General features: G+C 51.9%; 1 protein-coding gene across 6 annotated transcripts in view; it reads left to right on the plus strand.

The window, feature by feature from the left end:
* Pou2f2 (POU class 2 homeobox 2) overlaps positions 1–20,457 on the plus strand; it is an 84,991-nt gene extending 64,534 nt beyond the window's left edge. For 3 of the 6 annotated variants that reach the window (XM_032894188.1, XM_032894191.1, XM_032894189.1), the window contains exons 8-16: positions 11,379–11,484; positions 11,595–11,686; positions 13,824–14,036; positions 14,186–14,327; positions 14,431–14,579; positions 14,655–14,831; positions 16,566–16,632; positions 17,710–17,911; positions 18,034–20,457. In XM_032894188.1, the coding sequence (XP_032750079.1) occupies positions 11,379–11,484; positions 11,595–11,686; positions 13,824–14,036; positions 14,186–14,327; positions 14,431–14,579; positions 14,655–14,831; positions 16,566–16,632; positions 17,710–17,911; positions 18,034–18,715 (1,830 nt within the window). In that variant the 3' untranslated portion in view covers positions 18,716–20,457. The remainder of the gene's footprint in view (positions 1–11,378; positions 11,485–11,594; positions 11,687–13,823; positions 14,037–14,185; positions 14,328–14,430; positions 14,580–14,654; positions 14,832–16,565; positions 16,633–17,709; positions 17,912–18,033) is intronic. The other 3 variants (XM_032894194.1, XM_032894190.1, XM_032894192.1) reach the window with 3 other exon arrangements.
* The last annotated feature ends 7,067 nt before the right edge of the window (positions 20,458–27,524 follow it).

Raw genomic sequence — 27,524 nt, forward strand, 5'->3', positions numbered from 1 at the left:
CCCTTCTCTCATGCTATCTCCTATCCCCCCTCGCTCCCCCACATACCCATGGGGGAGCTGTCTATGAAGGGGAACTGTCCATCTCTTGTGGGGCTGTCCTCACAGGGAGTTTACCCATTTTGGGAGGTCATCTCATTACGGATGCACCCCTCTGGGACTTTCCTGAACACTGAGCTGGCCTTGCTCATGGGCCTGGCTCTGCAGAGACTCAGTAAGCATTCTGCTCCATGATGGCTCTTCCTAGCATAGCCCTAACCATGCCAGGCTCAGCGTGTGGCTATAAGTGGGTGTTGCGTTTGTACCAAACGCCATGCCAGTGTGTCTAAAGGTGACACCTCTGAAGACACATGTCATCCCTCAGAATGCTGGGCAGTCGCAGTGACAAGATGGCATGCCTCCGGTCATATCGCAAGTACGGTTGGCAGAGTCAGCCTGGAGCTCAGAGCTCTAGCCACACAGCCTGCCTGTCATGGGTCCTGCTTCAGGCATCCTTCACGGGGACATGGTTTCCAGTCCCCTCCCACCAGGGCCAACAGAGCCTCCTGAGCAGGTGCACATCCTTTGCTTGGTAGCACACACGGTGCAGGGTTAGGGCTCCTCTTTATCCCGTCCTTACCAGGACAGCGCCTCCTCTGACATCACACCCAGCTCGAATCCAGGTATTCCATGTGGGTTTCCCGTGCTGGTTGTGTCTGAATGGGCCTGAGGAGCCATCTTTCAGCAGAGTAGAGGAAGGAGGAGAGCTAGGTGGCCTGGTGTAGGACTGACCATGCCACCATGGCATGGGTGAGCCATAGGCACTGCTTGTGTTTGTGCAGCATCAGGACCACTGCCAGGCTGATGCTCAGCCATCTGCTATCCCATCATGCTCTCCCTGTTGGCTAGGTCTCCTGTACTTCTCCCTGCAAGTCCTTTCCTCTCGCTCCTTTCCCTCCTAGCCACCTCCTCCTGGATCTTCCCACTCAATCTAGGAATTTATTCTCGTGGGCTGAGTTGCCCTGAGGCCTCATTTGCTCCAGAGTGGTTTGTGCCAACCTCCTGTTTGCTGGGTAGCACACAGGGACCAGGTACAGCTCCTCCTGCCCCTGGCCTCCACCCCTCTAGTCCAGCTCCTGGGCTTAAGATCCCATCTCCTCTGCCTACTTCCACTTCCTTTGCCTGCTCTGCTCTGTCCTTGCAGTCAGGTCACTAGCATCCCCAGTCCTCCTGTGTGTTGGACCCTGGCAGCATCTAGGGACTTAGGAACGAGTCACAGTCATCTTTGTCTCCCAGGAGACTTCTGGCTTATAATGAAACTAAAATGTGTCACAATTCGGAACTACTAAGAAGTCCGTTCTGAAGTACTCTTAAGACTGTGGGTATAGCATACCGTAGAGCCCTGCTTAGAATCCCCAGTGAGGGGCTGGGGGTGTGGCTCAGTGGTAGAGCCCCTGCCTAGAATCCCCCAGGGAGGGGATGGGGGCGTGGCTCAGTGGTAGGGCCCTGCCTAGAATCCCCCAGTGAGGGGATGGGGGCGTGGCTCAGTGGTAGAGCCCCTGCCTAGAATCCCCCAGTGAGGGGATGGGGGCGTGGCTCAGTGGTAGAGCCCTGCCTAGAATCCCCCAGTGAGGGGATGGGGGCGTGGCTCAGTGGTAGAGCCCTGCCTAGAATCCCCCAGTGAGGGGATGGGGGCGTGGCTCAGTGGTAGAGCACTGCCTAGAATCTCCCAGTGAGGGGATGGGGGCTCTGTAGTAGAGCACTAGAGTACTTGCCTGGTTTGCATGAGGCCGGGGTTCAAACCCCAGTACCACAAAACAAGCAAGAAAAAAAAAAGATTCATGACCCCACCCCCTTTAAAATGATATTATAATATAAAATAAAGAGGGAGCATTCCCCTGCCAGGTAAACCGTTTGTCAGGATGCTTCCCTGCAGTTTCTAAGCTGTCCTTCTGAAAGGACGATTATATTACATACAGTTGGATAATTGGCCTAGCCGGTGTTGCGTTCCACTGAGGGAGCCATGTGGATGTTTATCAAATCAATGAGGGATGTTTTGTTGTTACAGTGTTTCAATCAAGGAAAGGGAAGGTGTCTCTTCAGGGGGGTCTTTCAGAATGCCTGGAGCAGGGTTGACATCGACCGAAAACATTAACATTAACTGTGAAAACATCGTTTTTGTATTGGTTGAATTGGAAAGGAATACAGGACACGATGCTTAGAAAATCTGCTAGGCCGAGAGGATCCAGTGAATGAGTTTCCCACAGGGTCTGGTCTGCTGGAAATTTGGAACCAGGAACTGGGAGGTGGTAGAAGGTCAAAGGTAGAGGAGCAGGCGAATAGGCTTTCGGACAGTGAGAAGCGTTGACATGATATAAGAACGCCGACAGCCTTGGAAGCTGGGCCGAAGTGGTGAGGAGAGAGAGCTGTGGATGAGCTTGGATGAACATCACGCAGGCCAAAGCTGACTCCAGGTGACTGAAAGGCAGCAGAATGTTTGGCTCAGGTCATTGGAAAGGTCTGCTGTGGAGTATTGGGCCAGCCCCAGGGACATCTCAGTGTCTCTCTGCAGCAAGCAAAAGGTCCCTTGCATCTCCCAGCTCAGAACAGATGTGTCCACCGACCTCGTTTGAATCTGTGCCTTGGAGAACTGCCTCTCCTGAGCCCTGAGCACGGGGCAAGGCAAGTGCCCAGATAGAGGAGTGGAGCCCGATTGTCTTAAAAAGGGTCAGCACATAGACAGAGCTATGGAGTTCCGGTCAGGGTAGCCCGCCTATTGATTCCTGGTCAGGACGTGCAGTAAATTGGAATTCCAGTAAAAAGTGACGCGTGCTAGGAGACTGTGAGCGCAAGGTTTTCCTCCTCCTTGTTGAATATCTCTGTTTGTTCGGTGACCCAATCAGGATCTCCTGAGCTGTGCAGAATAGGCCTTACTGGATCTCTTCTCCTGGGCTGTGGAGTGGGCCCAGTCAGAGTCTCTTGGGCAATGGAGTGCAATGCAGCCTCACTGGCCCCGCCCCTCCATAGGGCCTCACTGGCTCCGCCCCTCCATGGGGCCTCACAGGCCCCGCCCCTCTGTTGCCTTTATTTTTTTAATTTCCTCCCTGACTGTTCAAACTTAGTTTTTGTTGTTGTTGTTTTAGATTTATTTTCATCTTATGTGGACCTGTGTGTATTTATGTGAACAAATGCCACGTCTGTGTGGGTGTCTGTGGAGGCTAGCTAGATGTCCTGGAGTTGAGATTTCAGGCAGCCGTGAGATGCCTGCCGAGCCCTTGCAGAGCGTGGGTCCTCTGAAAGAGCAGCAAGGGCTCTCAACTGCCGAGCCTTCTCTCCAGCCTCCTCTTTCGTGCCCCCCCCCAGCTGAGGTCCGAACCCAGGGCCTTGCGCTAGCAAGCGCTCTACCATTGAGCTAAATCCCCAACCCCTCCTCTTTCGTTTTAAAACTGAATCTATATGGTGTAAGCTAACTCTGATCTTACTTATAGCCCACAGTGGCCTTGGACACTTACTCTTCCCTCAGCCCCCAAATATTGGGATTGTATGCACACGCCATGGCTCCCACCTCCTGCTTCCCGCTCTGAACCCTTCCTAGAACTGACTGAAATCATCACTTCCAGGCAAGTGCCATCCATGAAGTCCTTTGTGTATGCCATGCCCACTCATGACCGGCTGTCCTTGAGGATGGTGTACCCTAGCAGGGAAACAGACCATAAACAAACACAAACCAGCAACAAGTGGTTCAGAGGAAGGGTGATTCACAAAACGAAACAAGGCCTCGTGGGAAAGGGAGGGGCTGGTCTAATGGGTGGTTAGGAAAGATTTCTCTGAGAAGATGGCCTTTGAGAACCGAAGGCTGGGTGAGTCAGTTTTGAAAGAAAAAGGGTGTGGGGGGGGGCGGGGAACAGCCAGATAGAGGCAGAGAGGGAAAGAGGGAAGCAATGAAGCTGGAGTGGGATGGTCAAGGAGATGAGGGAAAGCCAAGCGCACATCCCGTGATCCCAACATTTTAGGGGGTGGAGAAAGGAGAATAAGGACTCAAAGCCAGCCTTAGCTATGTGAGACAATGTCTCAACCAACCAACAAAATCACCACAGGCTGAGGACATGGCTTGGTGAATGAAAGCATGCTGAGAAAGCGTGAGGAAGACTCAGGTGGGTCCGTAGAATCTTTGTGAAAGTGCCAGGCTGAACAGTTCTTTCTTACCTTCGATCCTAGCTCTATGACAACAGGACATTTGGGGCTTGCTGGCCCACCAGCCTAGCTGACTTGTTGGCCTGATTCAGTGAGAGACCCTGTCTCGAAACATAAAGTGGAGAGTGATTGAGGAGTGACTGCCACCCTGTTCCTACATGCATGCATACACATGTACACAGGCATGTACACATGTACACACATGCATATAGACATGCACACATGTACACACATGTATATAGACATGCACACATGTTTATACACATGTATACAGGCATGCACACATGTGCATACACATGTATACAGGCATGTACATACACATGCATACAGGCGTGCGCAGGCACACATGTACAAAAGATAAGTATTCAGGGAGGCAGGCATAAGGAAGAGCGTTAAGACAGACTTTAGTCTATAATTTAGAAATTAATCTAAAGCCAGGGCTGGCAGCACATACCTGTAACTCCAGCACTTAAGAGGCTGCGGCAGGAGGACTGCCCTGAGTTTGAGACCATCTGGGCTACAGTGTGTGTGTGTGTGTGTGTGTGTGTGTGTGTGTGTGTGACCCTAACTCAAAAGAACAAAACACAATTGTTTTAGCTGGAGGCGTGGCCGCTTGGTAAGAGTGCTAGCATGAGTTCCTGGGTTCCATCCACAGCACTGCATAAACCTCTGGTGCTGGCATACACGTGTAATCCCAGGACTCACGAGGTCGAGGCAGGAGGAACTTCCCAAAAGGATCAGAAGGGTACAAGACCACCCTCAGCTACACAGTGAGATGGGGCCGTCTGGAATCCATTCCTGGGGTTTGTCACATGCTGGGCAGGCAGGCAGGCAACTAAACCAGGCATTAGATGGGAGTGGTATGGTTTGATTGACCCCCCCCCCTTTATGGCTCCTTGTGCTGGCTGATGGGAAGAGGGGCCCATCTACATCTAGATCTGGATGTAGGATCCAGAGGAGCCATAGGAAATGGGCACGCAGGTGGGAGGGGAGGCTGGCACGCACAGGAAGGATGTGCTGTGGGAACATGGATTATATTGGCTGGGAACTGATTTCCTGGGATATTTGGCTTCGTTTTCTGAGTTAGAAAAGAAACAAGTGTTTCATTGGACCTGTTGGGTTTTGAACTCACCACCACCACCACCACCAGGGACTCACTACGTAGCCCTGGCTGGCCTCTAACTCACTGAGATCCACCTGCCTCTGCCCTGAGTGCTGGGATTAAAGGTGTGCACCTCCATAACTAGCCTGGAGAGTCTCTTAATTACTCAAGTCGGGGCCATCACGCAGGCAGGTGGGTATCTCTGGCTAACACTCACAGAGCCTGCGTGGGCACTGGACCTTGTCCGTGGTTAAGAGGACAGATTTGGAAGGCAGATGGGGTTCGCACCGTTGACAGCTCACGATGGGGTAGGATTCGTGAGGGGACAGTGGCGGCTTGCACCTGTGTGTACATAATGTGTTCAGATTTCTAAAGCGCTCTCTGAATAATGACGTCACTCAGGCCCCGGCGAAACCCAGGGAAGAATTACCCAGTTTCCCCTCATTTCACAGATAAGAAAGCTGCGACCCAGAGGCAGGAATGATTCAGTAATTGTGACTCCAGAGTCCAGCATTTAGCACACCTGTTACCACAAATATTTGTCATTTCTGTGTGGTGGAAACATTTAAGGGCTTTGGGTGGTGGGGAGGGGAAGCGGAGTTGCAGCTTTGGCGGTAGAGCACTTGTTTGGCGTGTCTGAGGTCCTGGGTTCAATCCCGGGCACTGACAATAGTGGTAGTAGTTGTTGTTTTCAGACAGAGTGTCTTGTAATCCATTCTGGGCTGGAAGTCTCTGTGTAGCCCAAGCTGACCTTAAACTCCTCAACTTCCTGCCTCTACCTCTGAGGTGAGACTGCAGGCATAGCCCCCCCCCCACGCCCTGCTCTCTTTAGCTGTTTGGAAATATGCAATATGTCATTAATTGCAGCTACTTCCCTGCTGTACCGGAACGACAGGACTTTTCCTTCCTATCTAACCGAAACTGTACCCACTGACAGTGTCACCCTGCTGCCCATCCCCCACGCGCCCTCCTCTGGAACTCGGTGAGGGCTCCTCCTCAGTCCGTTCCCACAGTTCGACTCTTCCTCCTCACTCCAGCCTAGGCTGTAGCTCGAACTGGCCACAGTCTGCCAACACCCTCCAGTCATGGTGGTGGGGCTTTTCGGGGGTGGGAGGCATGGGGGTGAGAGCCTCCTCTTCTGTGCACTGGGGTGAGGCGCAGCACCTGGGCCATCGTCGCAGCTGGCCAGCTCTGGGCCCCCAGCCTCTCCCCAGTCACTCACGTAGCTTTCTACCCCGCCCCACCCCCACCCCCAGTGGGGATCTAGGTCTGATGAGAAAGTGATCGTTTACACCCCCACCTCGCCACCCATGTAGCGCGTTAGCCGTCTGTCCCCGGTCTGTCTTCAGCAAAGCATAGCCAGACTGTCCTGTAACCTGTTGGGCAGCGTGTGCACTGGAAGCAAGAATTGGTTCCTTCCCAGGCTGCCTGTGGTAATGGTAATCCCGCCACTGGGAAGGCAGAGGCAGAAAGGATTGTAACAAGTTTGAGGCCAGCCTGGGCTATATAGTATGTTTCCAGCCAGCCTGGGCTACATAATAAACTGAGTCTAAACAAACAAACAATGCAGAAGAGAGCTGGTCTCTTCCCTTCTCAGCTTCAGTAGGGTATGTAACCCTCCCAGCTGCTTAGAGACAGAGCAGTTGACATAAAATACGCTATCCAGGGCCCTCCTCCAGCAACTGTCAGCTCACGCAACTCCACCATTTGAGGCTGGAGTAGTGCACCCCCAAGTGGCTAAAGAGAGCCACTCGGCCTCTGGATTGTAGACTGATGGGGCCTCCTACTGGTCGATCCCAGTGCCGAGCTTACTTGATACACACTAAAATCCCTTCTAACTAATTTATTCCTTCACTTGGCAAAGGGGGTGGGGGTGTATGTGGACCGTCCCCACGAGGGGGTGCGTTTCTTAGTGAGGATAAAATAGACGGTTTTGTGTGTCTGTTGTAGCTGGAGAGACAGACAGGAAGCAGTTCCGGCAGGACAGGAAAAGGGAGATAGGGGAGCGGGTGGCCGTCCTGAGGAAGAGCATTTGATGGAGACTTGAATGAAGTGGTTCTTAGCAAAAAATAGCAAAGGCCTGGGTTGAGTGACAAGCACTGGAGGTTCCTTTCTGCTTTGAGTGACAAGGAGAGGTTGTGTGGCCAGACAAGGGTCAGAGGGCAGGAACATCTCAAAGAGACATAATGACCCACACGCACCCGTGACTCCCTCCCCCTCTGAGGGATCTGACTCCTTCCTCAGGCCTCCATGTGTTCATGCTGACATCCACACACATACATGTACATGTGCACACACAGAACCCACGCCCAGACATCTGCAGCAGGGGGATGGGGATTTCATGGTCGTCCTCAGCTACAAGGGGAATCCCAAGCTGACTCTGACTCAGGAAAAAAAAAATTGCAGAAGTCTGTTGCGATCAGACCCTCTCTGGGTACTTGGAGGAAACTCGTGAGCTGGGGTAGATGTGCTGTGACTTGGATCAGGATGGTAACGTGGAGGGGGAAGAGAAAAAAGTGGGAGGTGAGGGTGGGCTACATGGGAACAAGAGAGGAAAAGAAGGCAGGGGTAGAGGTTGACTCCCAAGTCTCCCTCTGAGTAGACAGACTGGAGTGTGGCTTCATTTGTTTTTTGTTTTGTTTTGTTCTGTTTGTTTGTTTAGCATGCCTCTGCCTGCTAGAGGCTCGGCCCAGCAGAGGAAGGACCACCCATTAGCAAACATGCCACCCTGTAAGAAGGGCGGTAGAGAGCAGGATAGGTAAGCCTTTGTGGGCCCCGAAGGGTGCACCACTTGGAGAGCCTTTGAAAGAAAACCATCATCAGCCAGGTGTGATGGTGCTTGCGTGGGATGCCAGCCCGTGGGAGGAGGCGAGGAAGACCAGTGGGCTTTCATAGGCTAAGGCAAGGAGTATCAGGCCAGACAGAGGTACTTAGGGAGGGGAGGGGCAGAGGGAGGAAAGAGAGCAAAGGAAAGGGAGGGAAGAAGATAGGAAGGGAGGAAGGGAAGGAGGAAGGGGAGGGAGGGGAGAGGAAGGGAAAGAAACGGAGAGAAAGATAGAGAAAAAGACAGAGAGACAGAATGAATGGAACATAGGCTATAGAACTGGGTTCAGAGCCTTAGAAGGTGACACTGTCAATGGACACTTAAGCCTCATTGCTTCTCGGCTGATCCTCAGCTGGAGGGACGGAGCCATGAGGAGTTTTATAGGACTTAGGGTATCCGGGGAAGAAGGATGCGAGGTCACCAACGTAGAACAAATTATGAAAAGCGTGCCAATCCCAAGCACACAGACCAGGTCCCCAATAACAACGCACCCCCATGCCGATGGCACTCGGAAGCCTTTGAGGTTTGTAACGTGCAAATGGAAATAAATATAAGCAGGATCCTGTAGGGTGTCACAGCCGTGTGTGGAAGTCCGTGTTGTTGCTGATTCCACAGAATCGGTTCATCTATCTGTTCCGCAGCTGGTGGGCCCTTGACCTGGAGCGGAGGCCCTGCATGGCAAACACGGCACACATTTCTGGTGGTCTCACAGCCAGGAGTGGAACTGTTGGGGGATAAGGCAGGTGCATGTCCAGCTTGCATCGGTTTGCTGGTGCTGCGGTAACAAAGGGCCGCCGTCGGGTGATTTAAGCAGTACACACATATTCTCTCACTGTTCTAGAAGCCAGGAGTGTGGGCAGCGCCTCTGGTCCTCTCCCTTTGGCTTGTAGACGTCTTCTTTCTTCAGTCTGTTTATATCATCTATGCTCTATGTGTATTTATATCAAAAATTTGCCCCCCTTTAAAACAAGTATTAGTTTTCTATGTGTGTAGTGGGTTGTGGGTCCGTGTTGCACCCCGCTCCTGCTGTTGGGGTGTGGAAGAGCCACCGGGAGGCTTTAGGTGTTGGGCTTTAAGGGAAGATGCTGCTCAAGGGGTGGGAAAACGCAATCTAAGATGTGGCAGCAGTCGGGGTTCCCTGACTCCTGGGCATCTAGTCACTATTGGGGTGTCATACGGAGAAGTCAGGAATGAAGGATCGGGGGTCCATGGGCCTGTGACAAAGACCTGGACCATTGGGGGGCCTCGGGCTGAGGACAAGGAGGACAAGCGGAGTGGGAGGGGGAGGGGGAACTTCGGCTTAGCTCATGGGTGAAAGCCCTTAGCTTAGCAACTGTTGTCGGGAAGCACAGAGGGGCCTTCTACAGAAGACTTAGGCTGCAGCTCTGAAGGCAAAGGCCTTCTCCATGCACCCCAGGGCAGTTCTCGATGAAAAAGACAGTCCATGTTTATCCATACTGGGGGGATGTCCATGAAGGGAGCGTGGACACGTGTTCAGGGCCAATCTGATAGGGAACGGGGAGGGGCTTACCCTCTCAGGTGGATACCTAGATACCCAGGTCTCAGACGCACTCTACCTTACCAAGTTTCCTGACATGGTCCCCTGTCCCACAAAGGGTGCCAGTGTGCCATGGCATATGTGTAGAGGTCAGAGGTGGCTTAGGGGGTCAAACTCAGATTGTCAGGATAGGCAGCAAGCCCTTTTACCCACTGAGCCATCTTGCCAGCACGCTTTTTTGTTTGTTTGTTCACAGCAGTACTAGGCAGTTAAATCACTGGTCTCATGAACATGAGGCAAGTTCTCTACTATGCCACGCCCCCAGCCCCTCGCTGGGGGATTCTAGGCAGGGGCTCTACCACTGAGCCACGGCCCCAGCCCCTCACTGGGGAATTCTGGGCAGGGGCTCTGCCACTGAGCCACGCCCCCAGTCCCTCACAGGGGGATTCTGGGCAGGGGCTCTGCCACTGAGCCACGCCCCCAGCCCCTCACTGGGGGATTCTGGGCAGGGGCTCTACCACTGAGCCACGCCCCCAGCCCCTCACTGGGGTATTTTGGGCAGGGGCTCTACCACTGAGCCACGCCCCCAGCCCCTCACTGGGGAATCCTAGGCAGGGCTCTACCGCTGAGACAACATTTTCAGCCCTTTTCTTTTTTTAAAGATTTTTTTTTCTTAAAGCTGAGTAGTAATGGTACACACCTTTAGTTCCAGCACTCTGGAGGCAGAGGCAGGCAGGTCTCTGTGAGTTCCAAGTCTAATGTAGTGGTCAATGCGAGTTCTAGGACAGCCAAGACTACAAAAGAGAAACCTTGTTACACACACACACACACACACACACACACACACACAGAGCAAATTTAAGTTTTTGTTGTTTTTTAATTATGTGCACATGCGTGCCTGTGGGTGCACATGTGTGTGAGTGCCCATGGAAGCCAGGAGAGGATGTTAGCTTCTCCAGACCTAGAGTTACAAGTGGTTGTGAGCTGCCAGATGTCAATGGTCCATCTGAAAGAGTAGCTAGTTCTCTTAACCACTGGGTCATCTCTCTAGGCTCCTCTCTCCCATTTAAATTAAGCTTTTAACCACTGGCATGCAGCACCACCCCCGGCCTGAATTTTCCCTTTTTTTTTTTTTTTCTTTTTTCTTTTTTCCGGAGCTGGGGACCAAACTCAGGGCCTTGTGCTTGCTAGGCAAGCGCTCTACCACTGAGCTAAATCCCCAACCCCCTCAATTTTCCCTTTTAATGACACCATCAACCGTAACGCATTAGAACGTACTTTCGTGGCCTTGTTTTAAGTTGATCATCTGCAAAGACCCTGCCTCCGAGTCAATTCACATTCTGAGCTCTCTTTTCCACATAAATTAGGGCCGAGCGGCTTTTCTCCAAGCGTCTGCACCAAGGCACACGCCTGCTATTTGCTGGAGCGCATCAGAGATAATTCCAGACATCATAGCACTTGCCTCGGGAGCATTTTAAAGAGAGGAAAGACTTAGTCTAGTTTACATTTTTAAACAAGTCTATTTGTTCTGTGGGAATGTAAGGCAGGGCAAACATTTCACCAGGAAGGGAAAGGCAAAGAATGAGCCCTCCTGGCGCAGCCGGGAGAATGGGACTCTCAGGCGCCCCACGGTCGGTGAGCTGTTCCAAGCCCAGTGGACCAGAGCCTGCTATGCAAGCCTCCATGGCTCGTGGCTTCAACCCTTTGAGGGTCCACCACCTCCTGCTGCAGGGGAGGTCCAGCCCGGACTCAGTCTGTGTTTCTGTCCATCCCCTCTCTACCAGGACATACAGCAACTCCTCCAGCTCCAACAGCTGGTGCTTGTCCCCGGCCACCACCTCCAGCCACCTGCTCAGTTCCTGCTGCCACAGGCGCAGCAGAGTCAGCCAGGTGAGACCTCAGCCCAGCTGACATCGTCTCCCGACTGTTTTCCGTGTTCCACCACCCGCTCCTGCCCCCCGCCCCCGCCCACTCACCTTCTGTGTTAATTGTCTCCCTAGGGCTGCTACCAACGCCAAATCTATTCCAGCTACCTCAGCAAACCCAGGGAGCTCTCCTGACCTCCCAGCCCCGGGCTGGGCTTCCTACACAGGTGAGACTGTCCACTGCGTTTATCAAGCCACTGGCCGCAGCGTGAACAAGGGCTGAGTGTCTGAGTCGGGGTGGGGAGCTGTGAAACCCATCGGCCTACCTCATACCCCTCTGTTCCATTGGCCCAACTCATGCCCATGAGCACTTGAGGGACCTGAGGTTCAGCTCTACTCTGCCACCAAGTGGCCATAGGAAGTCACACACGCTAGGCTCCGTGCCTGGGTCAGCTCCTTCCTTTGTACAGTGAAGGGATTCAAACCAGACCAGTGGTTCCAAAGCCTTTGAAAGTCTGATGAAATGTTTAGCTCAGAGGCTGAAGCTGTGTGGCTCAGTAAAGTGCCTGCATACACACAAGGACCTGAGTTGGAGGACTCCTCAGAACCTAGGTGAAAGGCTGAGTGTGGCAGTCATTTCACCCTGGGGGCACGGAGGTTGACAGCAGGTGGATCCTTGGGTAGCCAGCCTAACCAATACGTTTCAGGTTCGTTGAGAGACCCTGTCTGAAAACTAAAAGACTTTAAAAACGTAGCAAGTATCCAAGGAAAGACACTTGCCTGATGGTGACTTCAGGCTCTCCACACTCACATGCACGCGTGTGCACGTGTGTGTGTGTGTGTGCGCGCGCACACACACACACACACACATGCACACACACCCGTGAACTCTGTCAGAAAGTCTGAATAGTTCACAGGCCCACACAGGTCTCAGGGGCAGGGCTAAGTTCCAGATGCCCAGAAGGGCTAGGTGCTCCCACGACAGAAGCATCAGAAGTCATTTGGCAGCTTGAGCCGCTCTACCTGCTCTGCCATGGCGTCCTTCCTCCCTCCTGGGATGATAGCGCCACTGCTATCAAGCTGTTGATGTGACCGATTACAAAGCGACACCTTGAATCCAGCAAGCCTTCATGGCTTCCCAGACACACCTGTCCTAGGATTTTAGATCACCAAGGATCCATGGGACAGAAATCCCTGCACCAACCATCGGCTTCCAATCTTTCATTTTTTTATTCCATGAATCACCCTGGAGAGTTTGTTGCTTCTTGTCCAGCCCTCTAATTGACCTCCCTATTCATTTCTGTACTTTTTTTCTGCTTGCAAGCTACTTATTTTTAAGACTTTGTTTTATTTTATTTATATTTTGATAGTATTAGAGAGTCGATCCAGAATTTTGAGTATACTAGGCAGGGGCTCTACCACTGAGCCCCGCCCCCAGCCCCTCATTGGGGGATTCTAGGCAGGGGCTCTACCACTGAGCCACGCCCCCAGCCCCTCATTGGGGGATTCTAGGCAGGGGCTCTACCACTGAGCCACGCCCCCAGCCCCTCATTGGGGGACTCTAGGCAGGGGCTCTACCACTGAGCCACGCCCCCAGCCCCTCACTGGGGGATTCTAGGCAGGGGCTCTGCCACTGAACTAAATCCCCAGCCCTCTTTTCACGCTTTATTTTGAGATGGTCTTTCTGAGTTGCTTAGGCTGGCATTGGACTCACGCTGCAGTCCAAGCTGACCTTAAAAGTAGAATCCCTCTGCCTTGCTCTCCCGAGCAGCTGTATGTTTGCTACCAGTCCTGTAATTTTTTAAGAGCAGTTTTAAATGCACAGTGAAACTGCGCTCAAGATAGATTCCATATGTCTCCTGTCCCCCACATGCAGCACCTCCCCCTTTTCAGCATCCTCGACCCATATAATACCCATCTGTAGTCCAGGCGTCTACACGTTATTGCCACATCTATAGATGGAAGCTCAAGCGTCACTCTCTGCCTACGGGTTTGGACAATCTACTTATCAGTAACCTTAATCTGATAACCCAATGGGCAGGCAGAGTTGTAGTGACGGTTTCTATTCAACAGAAGGGAATGTCGATCCTAGGAGGGTTAAGGCTCAGGCTGACAAGTCAGTACCAGAGGATGATGGAGGATGAACCCCCTGTCCCCAGCTCTCAGCTTTGAGCCCACTGAGCCATCAGCAAAAGACACTGGCTGCTCCCTCTGAGAGTTCGGATCTCTTAGGGGAGGCGAAGAGTAGTTGAGAGGAACATGGTAGGCAGTAGAGTGAAACCTTTAACAGGATTAGAGATTAGTGTGGGCGCCTGGGGCAGATGAGGGGAGTCTGATGCAAACAAGTGCACAACCATTGCCTAGCTCCATCCGGGTCCTCGATCCTGCATCCCATCCACCTGCCCACCTTACCAGGCTATGACTCGCCCCACGCTGCCCGACCCGCACCTCTCACACCCGCAGCCCTCGAAATGCTTGGAGCCACCATCCCACCCGGAGGAGCCCAGTGATCTGGAGGAGCTGGAACAGTTCGCTCGCACCTTCAAGCAACGCCGCATCAAGCTGGGCTTCACACAGGTCTGGGGCCATCTTATGAGGTAGCGGGTGGAGGTGGGGGGAAGGAACAAAGAGGCAAAGGTCCAAATACTGGTGGAGTGTTTGCATCTGGCCTCGGACCCGGAGGTCCCGCCTTAACTTACAAACTCTACCTCCTCCTCTACCACCAGGGTGATGTGGGCCTGGCCATGGGCAAGCTCTATGGCAACGACTTCAGCCAAACGACCATTTCCCGCTTCGAGGCCCTTAACCTAAGCTTCAAGAACATGTGTAAACTCAAGCCCCTCCTGGAGAAGTGGCTCAACGACGCAGGTGAGCCTGGCTGGAGGCCCTCGTGGGGCGCCCCGAACAGGGGACTGGTGATGGGGAAGGACTGGAAGTGATTGCTCACATTCTTGTCATCTCCTGTCTTCAGAGACTATGTCTGTGGATTCAAGCCTACCCAGCCCAAACCAGCTGAGCAGCCCCAGCCTGGGTTTCGACGGGCTGCCGGGGCGGAGACGCAAGAAGAGGACCAGCATCGAGACGAATGTCCGCTTCGCCTTAGAGAAGAGTTTCCTAGCGGTGAGTTTCGCCCCCTGGCGACCGGAAAGGGTATTAAGTGGAAGAACTCAGCTCACCGACCCTGTATGCCTGTAGAACCAGAAGCCTACCTCAGAGGAGATCCTGCTGATCGCAGAGCAGCTGCACATGGAAAAGGAAGTGATCCGCGTCTGGTTCTGCAACCGGCGCCAGAAGGAGAAACGCATCAACCCTTGCAGTGCGGCCCCCATGCTGCCCAGCCCGGGAAAGCCGACCAGTTACAGCCCGCACCTGGTACCCAGAGCTGGGGGGCTATGAGTTGGAGGTGGGGATGGGGTCGGGAGTTAGAGCACAAGCCTGTAGGCATCTGTGCAACACAAACGTTTCTAGAATAGACACAGGAGAGTTGTCCCCAGAGGTTCTGGGGAGAGTATGTCACATACAGAGAGCGCTCACAAAGGGATACAGTTTCCAGAAAAACACACCATCCAACCTGAGTGGAGGTCAGTGAGTTCTCTCCTTGTATTGTGTAGGTCCCAGGGATCAAACACAGGTCGTCAGGCTTGGCTAGGAGTGACTTCACCTACTAAACCATCTCCAGGCCCCAAACTGTTGTCTGATGTGGTGGATACAAGCTCCCACAGATAGATACACCGACATAGCTAGACAAGAGCTGTGACCAGGACATTAGCATAAAGGAGGATACAGTATGGTTCAGGCAGGATACATAGGTTCCCACCCACAGTGGCAGGAAGGGCCATCGTTAGACCTGTGAGACACACATGAGGCAGCTTAGTTACCAGACACATCCGGGCTGTCCTTTATTCTGTCCCTTTATTTCTGTTTATGAAAAGGGCTGTGGTATCTAGAGAGAAGCCCTTCAACTCCAGGGCTGGGCGGAAGGAAGGAGTCTTGAGAGAGAGGAGGAGGACTACCCAGAGAATCACATTCTGCCAGACCCAACATGCACGAAGGCTTAGATGCTAAGATGTACTGAGTCCTAGTGCAATGCAGTATGGCTGGAGCGGCTGGGAATGGGCTTGGGAGTAGAGGTTTGGCAGCGGCAGATACATCATGGGTTTTGTTGCTGCTCCTGGGTTTTTGTTGTTGGGCATTTGGTTTGGGTTTTCAAGACAGGGTTTCTTTGTGTAGCCTTGACTGTCACCAAATTTTTTTTTTTTTTTTGAGGCAGGGTTTCTCTGTGTAGCTCTGGCTGTCCTGGAACGCATTCTGTAGACAAAGCTAGCCTCAGACACAGAGATGAGCCTGACTCCTCCTCCTCCTCTTCTTCTTCCTCCTCCTCCTCTTCCTCTTCCTCCTCTTCCTCCTCCTCCTCCTCCTCCTCCTCTTGAGTCAAGGTTGCCTGGAACACACTAGGCAGTCCAGTTCCAATTTGTGATCCTCCTGCCTCAGTCTCCTGAGTGCTGGGACTAAAGGCCTGCGCCACCATCGCCCAGTGGATACCTCACGTTTTACCAAGTATCTAAACCATGGAGTTTTGAGCTGTGAAGAGACACTGTCAGCCTTTATGGTTTCTAGGCAGAGTGAGTCTGTCTCAGGCTTTGCCAGCACTTATCTTCTGTAAGGAGGCTTTGAACTCCCGATCCTCCTGCCTCTCCCTCCTGAGTGCCCAAACTTCAAATTTTTTTTTTTTGAAGACAAGATTTCATGACAGGTAGCCCAGGCTGGACTTTAACTTACTATGTAGTCCAGGCTTGCCCGACTCTCTTACAGGAGAGTCTCTTCTAGGAGAGCCAATAGCAGAACTACACAGAGCAGTGTATATCACTGAAGATAGGGCCAGCTGAGCGGGGACACTAGCCAGACAGGAGAGTGTCAGAAGAGACGTGGGGAACTCTCAGCTTCCTGCTGTGGCTCAGGGTCACTGGGGTACACGTGGGGGAGGATGACCTGCCTGTAGCCTTGTCTCCCCACCCTGTGAGTGGGGCAATGGGAGTCGGGTGCATAGCAAGCACAGCGCGGCTGCCTGTGACAGTAGTGTCTTACCCTACTTTCTTCTCTTCCCAGGTCACACCCCAAGGGGGCGCAGGGACCTTACCATTGTCCCAAGCTTCTAGCAGTCTGAGCACAACAGGTTAGGAGCAGGCCGGGAGGGAGACCGGGATGACGCACACTGCATGGCTACAACCTGAGGTTCAGCAGTGGCTCTGGACAGCTGTGGGCCTCAAGGCTTAGTCGCTTGGGTGGTGCAGGACAAACAGAGCAGGGGGTAGTCCCTTGATTTGTCTGCCAGAGCAGCCTTTAGTCAGCTCCTCAGTTCCCTGTGAGGAAGTTGCTGGAAGGCAGCACTCATTGTCCCCTGGCCCCTGTCAGGGGCATGCCCTGTGAGGGAGCTTGCTTAGTACACAGAGCTCTGGGGTCCATCTCCAGCCTCCGTATTTCTTTAAACGTTTTGTTTTATTTATGAACTGGGGGTTTTGTTTGTTTTGCATCATAAGCATGCAGTGCCCAACAGCCACCAGAAGAGGGCATCAGATCCCCAGGAACTGGAGCCGTTGACAGTGATGAGCTGCCATGTGGGTGCTAAGACCCAAAAACCTAGGTCTTTTGGAAGAGCAGTCAGTGCTCTTGACTGCTAAACCACTTCTCTAGCCTGTTTAAAAAAAAAATTAATAACGCAAGGCAAACACTCTTTTAAGGTTAAGAAATAATAAATGGAGGATTATAAATTATGAGGGGCTGGTATCCACTGGACCAGATCCTCCTTCATACAATATGTGGACTGACTTAATGTTCATACTCAGCTCATGAAGTTAGTCCCATTTTCCTTGAGGGAACTGAAGGTCAGAGAGGTTGGTGTGTTCACCATCGGACACAACTTGACCCTCAGTGACCCCTCTCAAGTTGCCCACTCTTGATCGTCCGACAGCACAGATGTAGCCTCGACTCATCTCCATCTCGTGGAGGGAGTCATAGGACTCAGTCTCTTGGGCAAGCCATTTCTTGTCCACATTAAAATGGTCTGGGCACTGTTTGCAGACAGCCAGTGCCCGTGATTATTTTGAGATTATCTCCTATCATGGGATGGAGACACAAGGATTCTGGGGAAGGGTTGGGAGGAGACGCTGGGTATACAATAGAGATAACCCTGACTTTCTTGATAAGGGACCAGAGGAAGCTGAAGACTGTGCTTTCTGTCTCTCCCTGGCAGTTACTACCTTATCCTCAGCTGTGGGGACACTCCATCCCAGCCGGACAGCAGGAGGGGGTGGGGGCGGGGGCGGAGCCACGCCCCCCCTCAATTCCATCCCCTCTGTCACTCCCCCACCCCCGGCCACCACCAACAGCACAAACCCGAGCCCTCAAGGCAGCCACTCGGCTATCGGCTTGACGGGCCTGAACCCCAGCGCAGGGTAAGTGTGCAGCTGCCAGTGGGAGGTCTCAGCAGCTTTCAGCGTGGGGAGATGCACCTCAGTTCTGCCGTGGGTTCCTCCCCGGACCCCTCTCCGCTAATGCCTCTGCTTTGCTCTTGCAGAAGCACAATGGTGGGGTTGAGCTCTGGGCTGAGCCCAGCCCTCATGAGCAACAACCCTTTGGCCACTATCCAAGGTGCGTGCTGCCTCATGTCACCCCATTGCCACCAGCCCTGCCCTCTCCTGGGCCTCGAGGCCCCCTCCCCATTGCTGCCCCAGCCATGCCATCCTGCCCTCCCGCTCACTGCATTGCTTGCCTGTTCATCACCATCTGTCTTCGGGGAAGGTGTGAGGGTGCTGCTTCTTGGGAGTCAGTGGGACAGACGGGAGATGGGCTGTTCAGGCAGGGTCCACAGAGGCCAAGGTCTCCCTGGCCTGATGTACCTCCAGCTCAGCCTCTCTTTCTCCTCACCAGCCCTGGCCTCTGGTGGAACCCTGCCCCTTACCAGCCTTGATAGCAGCGGGAACCTGGTGCTGGGGGCAGCCGGTGCGGCCCCAGGGAGCCCCAGCCTAGTAACCTCGCCTCTCTTCTTGAACCACACCGGGCTGCCCCTGCTCAGTGCCCCACCAGGCGTGGGTCTGGTCTCAGCAGCGGCTGCAGCTGTGGCAGCGACCATCTCCAGCAAGTCTCCTGGCCTCTCCTCCTCGTCTTCATCCTCCTCCTCCTCCTCCACTTGCAGTGAAGTGGCAGCGCAGACCTCTGGAGGCCCGGGGGGACCCGAGGCAGGGTCCAAGGCCGAGTGAGAGCCCACCATGCCTCCCCTCCTACTCCTCTGAGTCCCCTGACCTTGGTCCCCTGCCCAAGAGAGGGTGAGGAGGCTGGTGGGGGATACAGTGGATCCTCGGAGCAGGAGTGACGAAGGAGGAAAAGACCAAAAATCCAACCAAAAACAAAAACAAACAAACAAACAAAAAGAAACCAACCAACAAAAAAGAAAACCAAAAATGTTCACAACAGAAACCAGCTGCCCTAAAGGAACCAGAGAAGAAAAACAAAGAAACGAACAAAAAACACCTCCAAACTAACCAAACACCCCTACCCCCAAACCAAACAAACCAAAAACCAGTCTTGAGCCAGATCTTGGAGTGCTCACTGCTATGACACCAAATAAGAACCCTCAGCCAGGAGCGGAGCGGCCTCCAGCAGGCCGGACCTCATGCCGCAGAGCCCTGGCTGTGGGACCAACTCCTAACCTTACCCCACTGGGGGTGGGCAGAGAAGGAACCAGAGAATGTGCCAGCGTGCTGGCCCAGCCCCAGCCCTGGGCCAATAGAGACAGGCACTGCCTGGGGCAGGAGCCCAGGGCCCAGAGCCACCTACCAAATGGTCTTTTCCAGAAGGTAAAAGAGAAAGGACCCGAACAACCTTACACCAAATACTCAGTAGCTTCATCCAAAGGATGTACAGAGTTTTTAGTGTTGCGCTCAACAGAATGTGTGTCTCTTCTACGTGTTCCCTCTCCCCAGCTCCCCGGCTCTCCCCAACAGGGCAGGGGTCTTGCTTTAAACTCCCCTCCCAACACCCCCAGCCTGGGGAGAGTTCAGAGGAAGGCCTAGGAATGGACATTTTTGTCCTCTGCTCCTTCCTTTCTCCCGTTGAAGGGTGGGCTAGGCCATTTTTTTTTGCCGAGTTCCAGCTCTCAAAAGCCCCCTCCTCAGCCCCTGTCACCTTTCTGCTCTGGAGTCTGCCTCCTCCCCAGCCTGTGGGAAGGTTGTGGGCTCGAGCAAAGGGGGATGAGGTGAGGGCACCCAAGTTGTCTTTCTTCCCATCCTGTCTGTCAGTTTCCCTGAAAAAAAAAAAAAATCATATTCCAGTGCCTATCCGTGGGATCTTCACGTTCTTTCACATTAACCAGAAACCAAAAAGATTAACTCTCCTTGTTCCGCCCACCCTATGCCCCTTACGACACTGGCAGATACCTCTCCCTTCCCCTCCCCTCCCCACCCTCCAATGCACACTCGCACACGCCCCAGTGGACTCCTCCGGATGGCATCTCCATCAGGGACCGCGTGGTGGTGACATCACCATGACCTGTGGTTCCCCATGCAAGCGGCCACCACTCCCACGAGACCTCCACGAGTCTTGGCTGGACCCTATATTTGCCTAGCTCTGGACGCATCTCAGCCGTGGACAGAGGAGCCGCTGCCGGGAGCCGCCATGCTCTCCTTCCATCATGGAGGCCAACAAAGTTTTGAACCAAAAAAAACCAAAACAAACAAACAAACAAAAACACACAAAAACCCAACAAAAACAGAAAACCAAACAAACAATAAAATTAAAACTAGAAAAAAGAATTTATAGATATATATATAGATATATATATATATATGGGAAAGAAGATGAGGACTCTTCAAGACGAGAATGAGCCCTGCAGAGTGATCCAGGCCTTTGGTTGCCTAGGCGGATGGAATGATGGACGCTTCTTTCTCTTCACAAATACCTCATGGACGTCGTCGTCGTCTTCAGAAAGCTGGAGTGGGGTGCGGCTGGGGCGGGGCCTGTCCCTCAGCCAGGGTGGATGGAAGCGGGTGGGTGGGGCTGAGAGAGGATGTCAGGGACATGGGTGAAGAGCCCCAAGCTCCCTCCCCGCCAATCAACTGAAAAAGCTTTAAAAGGAAAAAAAAAAAGGAGAAGCAAAAAGAATGGACGAAGGAAAACCAACTGTTGGGTGGTTTGATTCCCTGATTTTTTATTTGTTTCTCTCCTCTCCTCTTCCTTTGTTCTTCTGTCATATCTCTTGACCTCCTTTCTGATCTCTCCTCCAAACCAAAGTGTTGCTGTGAAGGACGCGAGCCATTGAAATCAGAGTGGCCCCTGCCCCTGGCTGGGCAGGGGCAGAGGAAGGGGAGAGCTGGGTCCCCCTTTCCATCCTGGACACTCCGAGGAGAGGCAGCCAGAGCCCCCAGGCCTCAGCGTTCTCTTTTCTTCTGGTCTCCCTTCTCTCACCCAGAACAAAACTGTCGGGCTGGGTTACAGAGGCAGCAGAAACTAATTCTCAGCCAATGCGGGGCCTTGGGTGCCTTGCCCAGCCCTTGGTGGAGTGGCTGCACCTCCTACCCAGGCACCGGGCACCTCATCCACCCATCCTCGCTGGAATGTAAGCATCTTCACCGAACCGCACCCCCCACCCCGCCCTCTCCCTACCTCTGAAGTTGTCCATTTTAATTTCTTGGAAAGCGGCTAGCGAGAGGGCCTGGACCCAACCCAAGGGTGCAGAGGGGCCCAAGGGTTCCTGACCTGATAGGAAGACATTTGAACACAGCAGAATGAAGGAACTAAAACCAGAACAACAAACAACCCTCGGAGAAGACAGGCAGCGTGGAAGGTGTGGCAGAGATGACTCGGACATAAACTATGATTCTAGACCAAAAACAAAGAAAAAAAAAAAAAAAAAAAAAGAAAAAAGAAAAGGGGAAAAAAGTTAAGAAAATCCGGGACTCACCACCACCCAATTCATCCTGCTTCTTCCTGATCAAGTCCCCACCATAGTGTAGAGGAGTGGGGCAAAGAGAGGAGGAAGCAGGGGCAGGGATGGGGCAGATGCCCTGACATTGGTGGAGGGGACCCCCATGCAGCGGGGGTGGGGTGGGGACCCTCCCCATCCAACCTCCACACTGGGAAATGAAAAACAAAAAAATTCCTGGGAGGTGGAGGGGGGGAAATAACCAAATTCCAAGCTTTAACTACAGCTGTGAAACCAAATATCGGGAAGGGGATGGGAGGGTGGGAGGGAGGGGCAGGTGAGCCCCATGTCTCCCCCCACCCCGGGTCCCTCTCCCTCGAGGACTCGAGATAAGGCACCAAATACCTCATAGAACTTTAATGTTAAAAAAAAAAAAAAAGAAACCAAATATCGTTGGCTGGGGGCCAGCCAGGGCTGGGGGCTAGGGGCTGGGGGGAGCCAGGTTTGGCTAGGTGATGGGGGACTGCCAGTCCCTCCCACACCCAGCTGCCCCTTTCACTTCAGTCACCCCAGTCTCCGACTCCAGGAAACAAAACTATCTCATCGTTTTTATTTTGTGGTCTGTACAGAGCCTGTGTCCGTGTGTCTGTGTGTGAGCGAGAGATGGAAGGCTAGGGAGCTTACGTGGAGTGGGGAGGGAGACCCTGGGCCAGCTTGGATGACAGGTAGTGGACCAGGGGCCTGGGCCAGAGGGAGAGGTGAGTGGACCAGGGAAGAGAAGAGCTTTGAATTTTTCCTCTCCCAGTCCTGACCCCTGCTTAGGGGAGGAACAGAGAGAGGCTGGTCTGCCCTTGATGGTGGGCCTTTTGTGCCAAAAACAAATAAATAATGCCAGCAACCAAACCACGTCTCTGTTCCCTTCTGGGGGTCAGGGTAGGGACTAGAAGCAGGAGGAAAGGGTTGGGGGTGTGAATAGGGGAGGGTGAGGTATGGGGTCTCCAAGCCCCTCCCCCTGGGGTGCTCCAGCCTGGGACTAGTCAAGTCGGGGGCAACCTGTTAACCTGGCTTAGCTTCTCTCATCCAGCTCGTTCCCAGGGTGCCTCTCTCTCCCTCTCACCACGAGTAAGAACTGAGTGAGGCAAATGTGCAAGATTGAGACACGCGGGCCCCACCAGTCTCTGAGTGGGAAAGGCAAGTGCGAGAGATAAAGGCCTCCAAGAGAAAAAGAAACAAACCAAAGATTTAACCATTTAAAAATAAAAAAATATTAAAAAAAAAAAACCACAGACAACTCCGCTACCTTTTTATACGTTGGGAAAAAAAAAAAAGAAAAAAAAAGTTAGAATAAAAACTAAAAAAAAAAAAAGAAAAAAAAAAAACAAACAAAAAAAAACAAAAAAAAAAAAAGAAAAGAAAACAAAAAACAAAAAAGGAAACAGAAACAAAAAACCCACAAAAACTTCAAACCGCGGTTCTTTTGTGCGGTTTAAACTTTGACCTCAGCAGTCTCCAAAGCAAGACGATGATGACAAAGGCGAAAAAGAAAAAAATAATGTATATTTTTAAGTATTTGTCTTTGGTGTTAGCTCCTTCCTAAAAAACACAAGGAGCAAAGGAAAAAAAATCCAGAAGTGTTGCTGGGATGGAGACAATTACTTACTTTGTCTGTGAACCCCCCATTCCTCTGCCCCCCCTTCTCTAGCCCTGCTGCCCTTCCCCCAACCTGTCCTCCAAGGCTAGGGGCTCAATATTTATTTATTTATGTAATTGCAGGGTGATAGTGGCTTCTCCTGAACAGAGGTCCTTTGGATCATAGCCGGGCAGGGGAGGGGGGCAGGCATTTTTGGGGGTCTGGTCTTTTGATCAGCTACCCTGGCTCCTGGTATTAGCCCACCACAGCCACAATCACCTGCCAAGGCCAAGGCCCTAGGGCAGAGTGAGCCGCTACCTTGTAAAGATCTGATGGCTCCACCCTTGGTGAGGCTGTCTCCACCAACTCACTTCGATGCCCAGGTGGAGACAGGAGTGGGGAGCCATGGTAAGTAGTGGGCCAGGGTGGGGGCCCTGGAGTGACCTGCCTTCCCTCCAGGCCCATCGAGGTAGCTCCTCTTTTGGTTGTCAGACCCCTGTGTTGGCAGCCCCTCCTTTCCCCTCCCAGATCCCTTCCCTGTCTCTACTTGTGGTAGCGGGTTAGTGTTTCCGTGTTTTTAACTTCAATCTGCTTGTTCATTGTACAATGTGCTTCTTTTAAGGCCCCGTTTTTGTAACTTGTGTCATTCATCTGAACCACAAACATCAAAAAAATAAAAAACTAAAAACTGTACAGAGAGAAACGTTGTCTGGTGTCCTTTGGCCTCCTGTGTCCTGGGAGTTAAGATCAGGGTGGGGAAGGGGAAGACTGCTCTGTTTAAATACAGGATCAAGAATGGTTGTGTGGCCCTGTGAGCCCAGGCTTTGAAGGGCTGAAGCATGAGGACTGCCTTGAGCACCAAGCTAGTTTTGAGTTACAGTACAAGGCCAACGTAGGCTTAATGTCTTCAAAGATGGGGCTGGAGAGATAGCTCAGTGGCTGTCAGAGGCTGCTCCTCCAGTCCTGAGTTCAAATCTCTTCCTCCTTGCAACCACATGGTGGCCCACAACCACGAGCTGGGTCTCACTGTAGCCATACATATATAGATGGATAAATGGATGGATGGGTGGGTAGATAGATAATGCTTAGAACAGATAGCTCTCTAGCATACAGTCTTCAGTAAGAACCAAGAAGCCAGGAAACCAGCCAATACTGCCCACGTCCTACCCATGTGCTCCCCAAAGGGAACTAAGACCTTCAAAACCAGAGTTGACAACAGGTTGAACAGAGAGTTCACGCAATAAACTGCTTGTGTTTGCACTGAAGTGCAAGGACCCGAGTTAGAGCCCCAGAATTCGTGTAAAAACGCCTGGTCTGCTGATGACCTTGGAATCCCAGCACTAGGGGCTGGGAGGGTGGAGAGAGGTGGATGTCTCAGGGGAGGATAGCCACCTGTATGCACCATTGGTGAACTTCAGGGGAGGGCAGTGAGAGACCCTGTCTCAAAGGAGTTTCTGAGGACAACAGCTGAGGCTGCCGGCAAGCTTCCACATGCACACGCAACAAGAAACACAATGAAAAGGGGGGATGGTAAATCTAAGCCATTCTGGGGACACGCACTTCTACTCCTAGTACTGGGGAGGCAGAGACAGGAGTTCAAGATCAGTTTTGGCTGTGCAAGAGACCAACATGGGTGCATAAGATCTGGTCTCAGGGGTTGGGGATTTAGCTCAGTGGTAGGCGCTACCCTAGCAAGCGCAAGGTCCCGGTTGGGTCCCCAGCTCAAAAAAAAAAAAAAAAAAAAAAAAAAAAAAGATCTGGTCTCAAAAGTAAATATAAAAGTACACGAGACTGGAAGACTGAGGATTTGAAGCAAATCTAGTAAGGCTTGGTTCAAAAAGGTGAGGGGCCTAAGGGTACATCACTAGTAAGTATACAAGGTCCTGGGATTCAATTCCCAGATTCTGAAGTCTGATTGATACAATGTATGCACCTCCTTAGAGGGACATCAACTGAAATCATCCTGCCATCTTGAACATGTCACTTGCAGTAGTAACTTCACAGGTCATGGCTGGGATAACTCCTAGATGTTACCACTGAGAATCAGAACTGGCCTTTAAACGTTCTGCAGAGAGCCACTAGGTTTCCTTTGTCCCTGTTATGTCCTGTCTGGCACACAGGTGCTAGGACCCAGGAGATCCAATAAAAAAGAGAGGCTGAAGATCAGAGAAATTAGTGGGAGAGAGCCTTAGACACTTTGAAAAGTAGTGCATGGTGCATGGTTTGGGCAAGATTGAAAGGGGACAAAAAGTAGAACTGTGGATGAGCTCAGGCCCTGGGTTTCATCCTCAGAATCATTAAAGAAAAAGCCTTTAAATCAGTAATAGTTGAGGAGGAAGATCTTCATCAGCCTTCAAGGGGCTGCAGTTAGAACCATAGACTGTCTGTGGCACACGCACACACAGCACTCTGGTTTTGGAACCACTACACATCTACCTGGAGCACAATGACATGCAGGCTCTTCTCAACATGCCCTGTCTACTTAGCTGGCTTTTGCCAAGTGTTACAAGCCACCAGTGGGACAGCGTTCTATTCCCTTGCTTACTTTGCTTCTGCAAAGGCAGCTGGGTGAGATGACACAGGCTGGCAATCCCAGCAGAGGCAGCCTGGGCCACACACAATCCTTCCTCACAAAGGGAAAGTATTAGGTAAGCCTTCCTTAAAAGGGCCCCAGGTCACTTTTGTTAAGAGTTGCTTGCACAATACAGGTTCCTGGATTGTTCTTGGATGCGCTGGCTGGGTGCTATCTAGGGAGGAGCATCAAACAGCCACTGAGTTTGGGAACTTGTCTGTCCAGTAGAAAGGTATTATCTTTCTTTAGGGACTGACTCAAAAGGTCATCAATGTTTTAGCAGGGGTCATAGCCAAAGTTGATGCATCCACTCAATTTGTGTATTTCTCAGGGGGTTGATCAACTGTCTTTTTAGGCATACTGTGTATACCACTTGTGTGTGCCCAGATACAAAAGGGCATCTGACCTCTTAGAGCTGGAGTTACAGGCAGTTGAAAGCTACCCAACAAGGGTCCTTTGGAACACCTTTCTGGTCAGTTTTTGTTTTGATTTGTATTTTCTTCAAGACAGGGTTTCTTTGTGTAACCCTGGTTGTCCTGGAACTTGCTCTGTAGACCAGGGTAGCCTTAAACTCTGAGATGCGCCTGCCTCTGCCTCAGGAGTGCCCAGATTTGTTTTTAAGGCTCCAATGAAAGATGGTCATTCCACTGTCAGGGGTTAATCTTTGCTGCAAACACCTTAATATTGTGGCTTTAATCTATCAGCTTCCTCATGGTTTCCCCATTCCTGTTCCTTCCCAGTTGCTTTTCATCCAGTGTTGCAAGGATAAAGGACCTTACTATCCTAATCCTTATTTGAGATGGCTTGTTCAGTAGATAGATCTTCCAAAGGGGAGCTTGGGGCACGTGTACCCTTTTCTTCCTGGGGAGGACCTAGCACTTTGGTTTGTGGCTCATGTCTTTCCTGCAGAGCAGACTCAAGAGGGTGGCCATGACTGAGAAATCCTAAGTGGAAAATCAACTGCATAGGAGAATCTGTGAGGGAGCCTGTAGGCACTTCTTTAACATTCATCCCTGTGTGACTGCAGGAGCATGCAGGCCATGGTGCACAGTGCGTGGGTAGAGGCCAAAGGACTTTTGGGAGTCAGTTCCATCATGAGTTCTAGAGAATCCAAGGAAGGTCATAAGCTTTCTGTGGCAAGACCCTATTGCCAGGCTGTAACAGGTGCTTTTTTTTTTTTTTTTTTAAAGATTTATTCATTTATTATATAGAAGTACACTGTAGCTGTCTTCAGACACACCAGAAGAGTGCATCGGATCTCTTTACAGATGGTTGTGAGCCACCATATGGTTGCTGGGAATTGAACTCAGGACCTCTGGATGAGCAGTCAGTGCTCTTAACCACTGAGCCATCTCTCCAGCCCAACAGGTGCTTTTTTAAAAGTTTATTTAATGTATGAGTATCTGCATGTACACCTGCAAGCTAGAAGAGGGCCCAATATTTCACTACAGATGGTTGTGAGCCTCCGTGTGGTTGCTGGGATTTGAACTCAGGACCTCTGGAAGGGCAGCCAGTGCTCTTAACAGCTGAGCCATCTCTCCAGCTCTGTTTTTTGAAATAAGGACATAAATAAAAAGCAGGAGGCTGGGTCAAGAACCTTACCGCCTGTGTAGCCTCATCTCTTCCTTCTCATCCGAGCAACCTATCTAAGCACAGGATAATACGCATGCTCAGTCTAAGGCCTTCTGACCCCAAGTTCTTTTTATCTTTCAAGCTGTTCCTTTCCATGAGTATAGGAGCATAAGGGGTTTCAGAGGCAACACAAATACACACCCCCATCAGGTCACTTCCATTCTTTTGTTGGGAAAGACCTTGTAACTGGAAGCACAGAATATGGATGCTAAAACTAAATGAAACAAGATTCCAAGCTCTGCCCTGGGTCGAACTGTCACCGAGTCACATGCCAGAGGCCTCCTCTGTAGGGTTAAGTTGGAATGTTACTCAAAA

Source organism: Rattus rattus, chromosome 2 (genome assembly GCF_011064425.1).
Source record: "Rattus rattus isolate New Zealand chromosome 2, Rrattus_CSIRO_v1, whole genome shotgun sequence".
Taxonomy (NCBI): domain Eukaryota; kingdom Metazoa; phylum Chordata; class Mammalia; order Rodentia; family Muridae; genus Rattus; species Rattus rattus.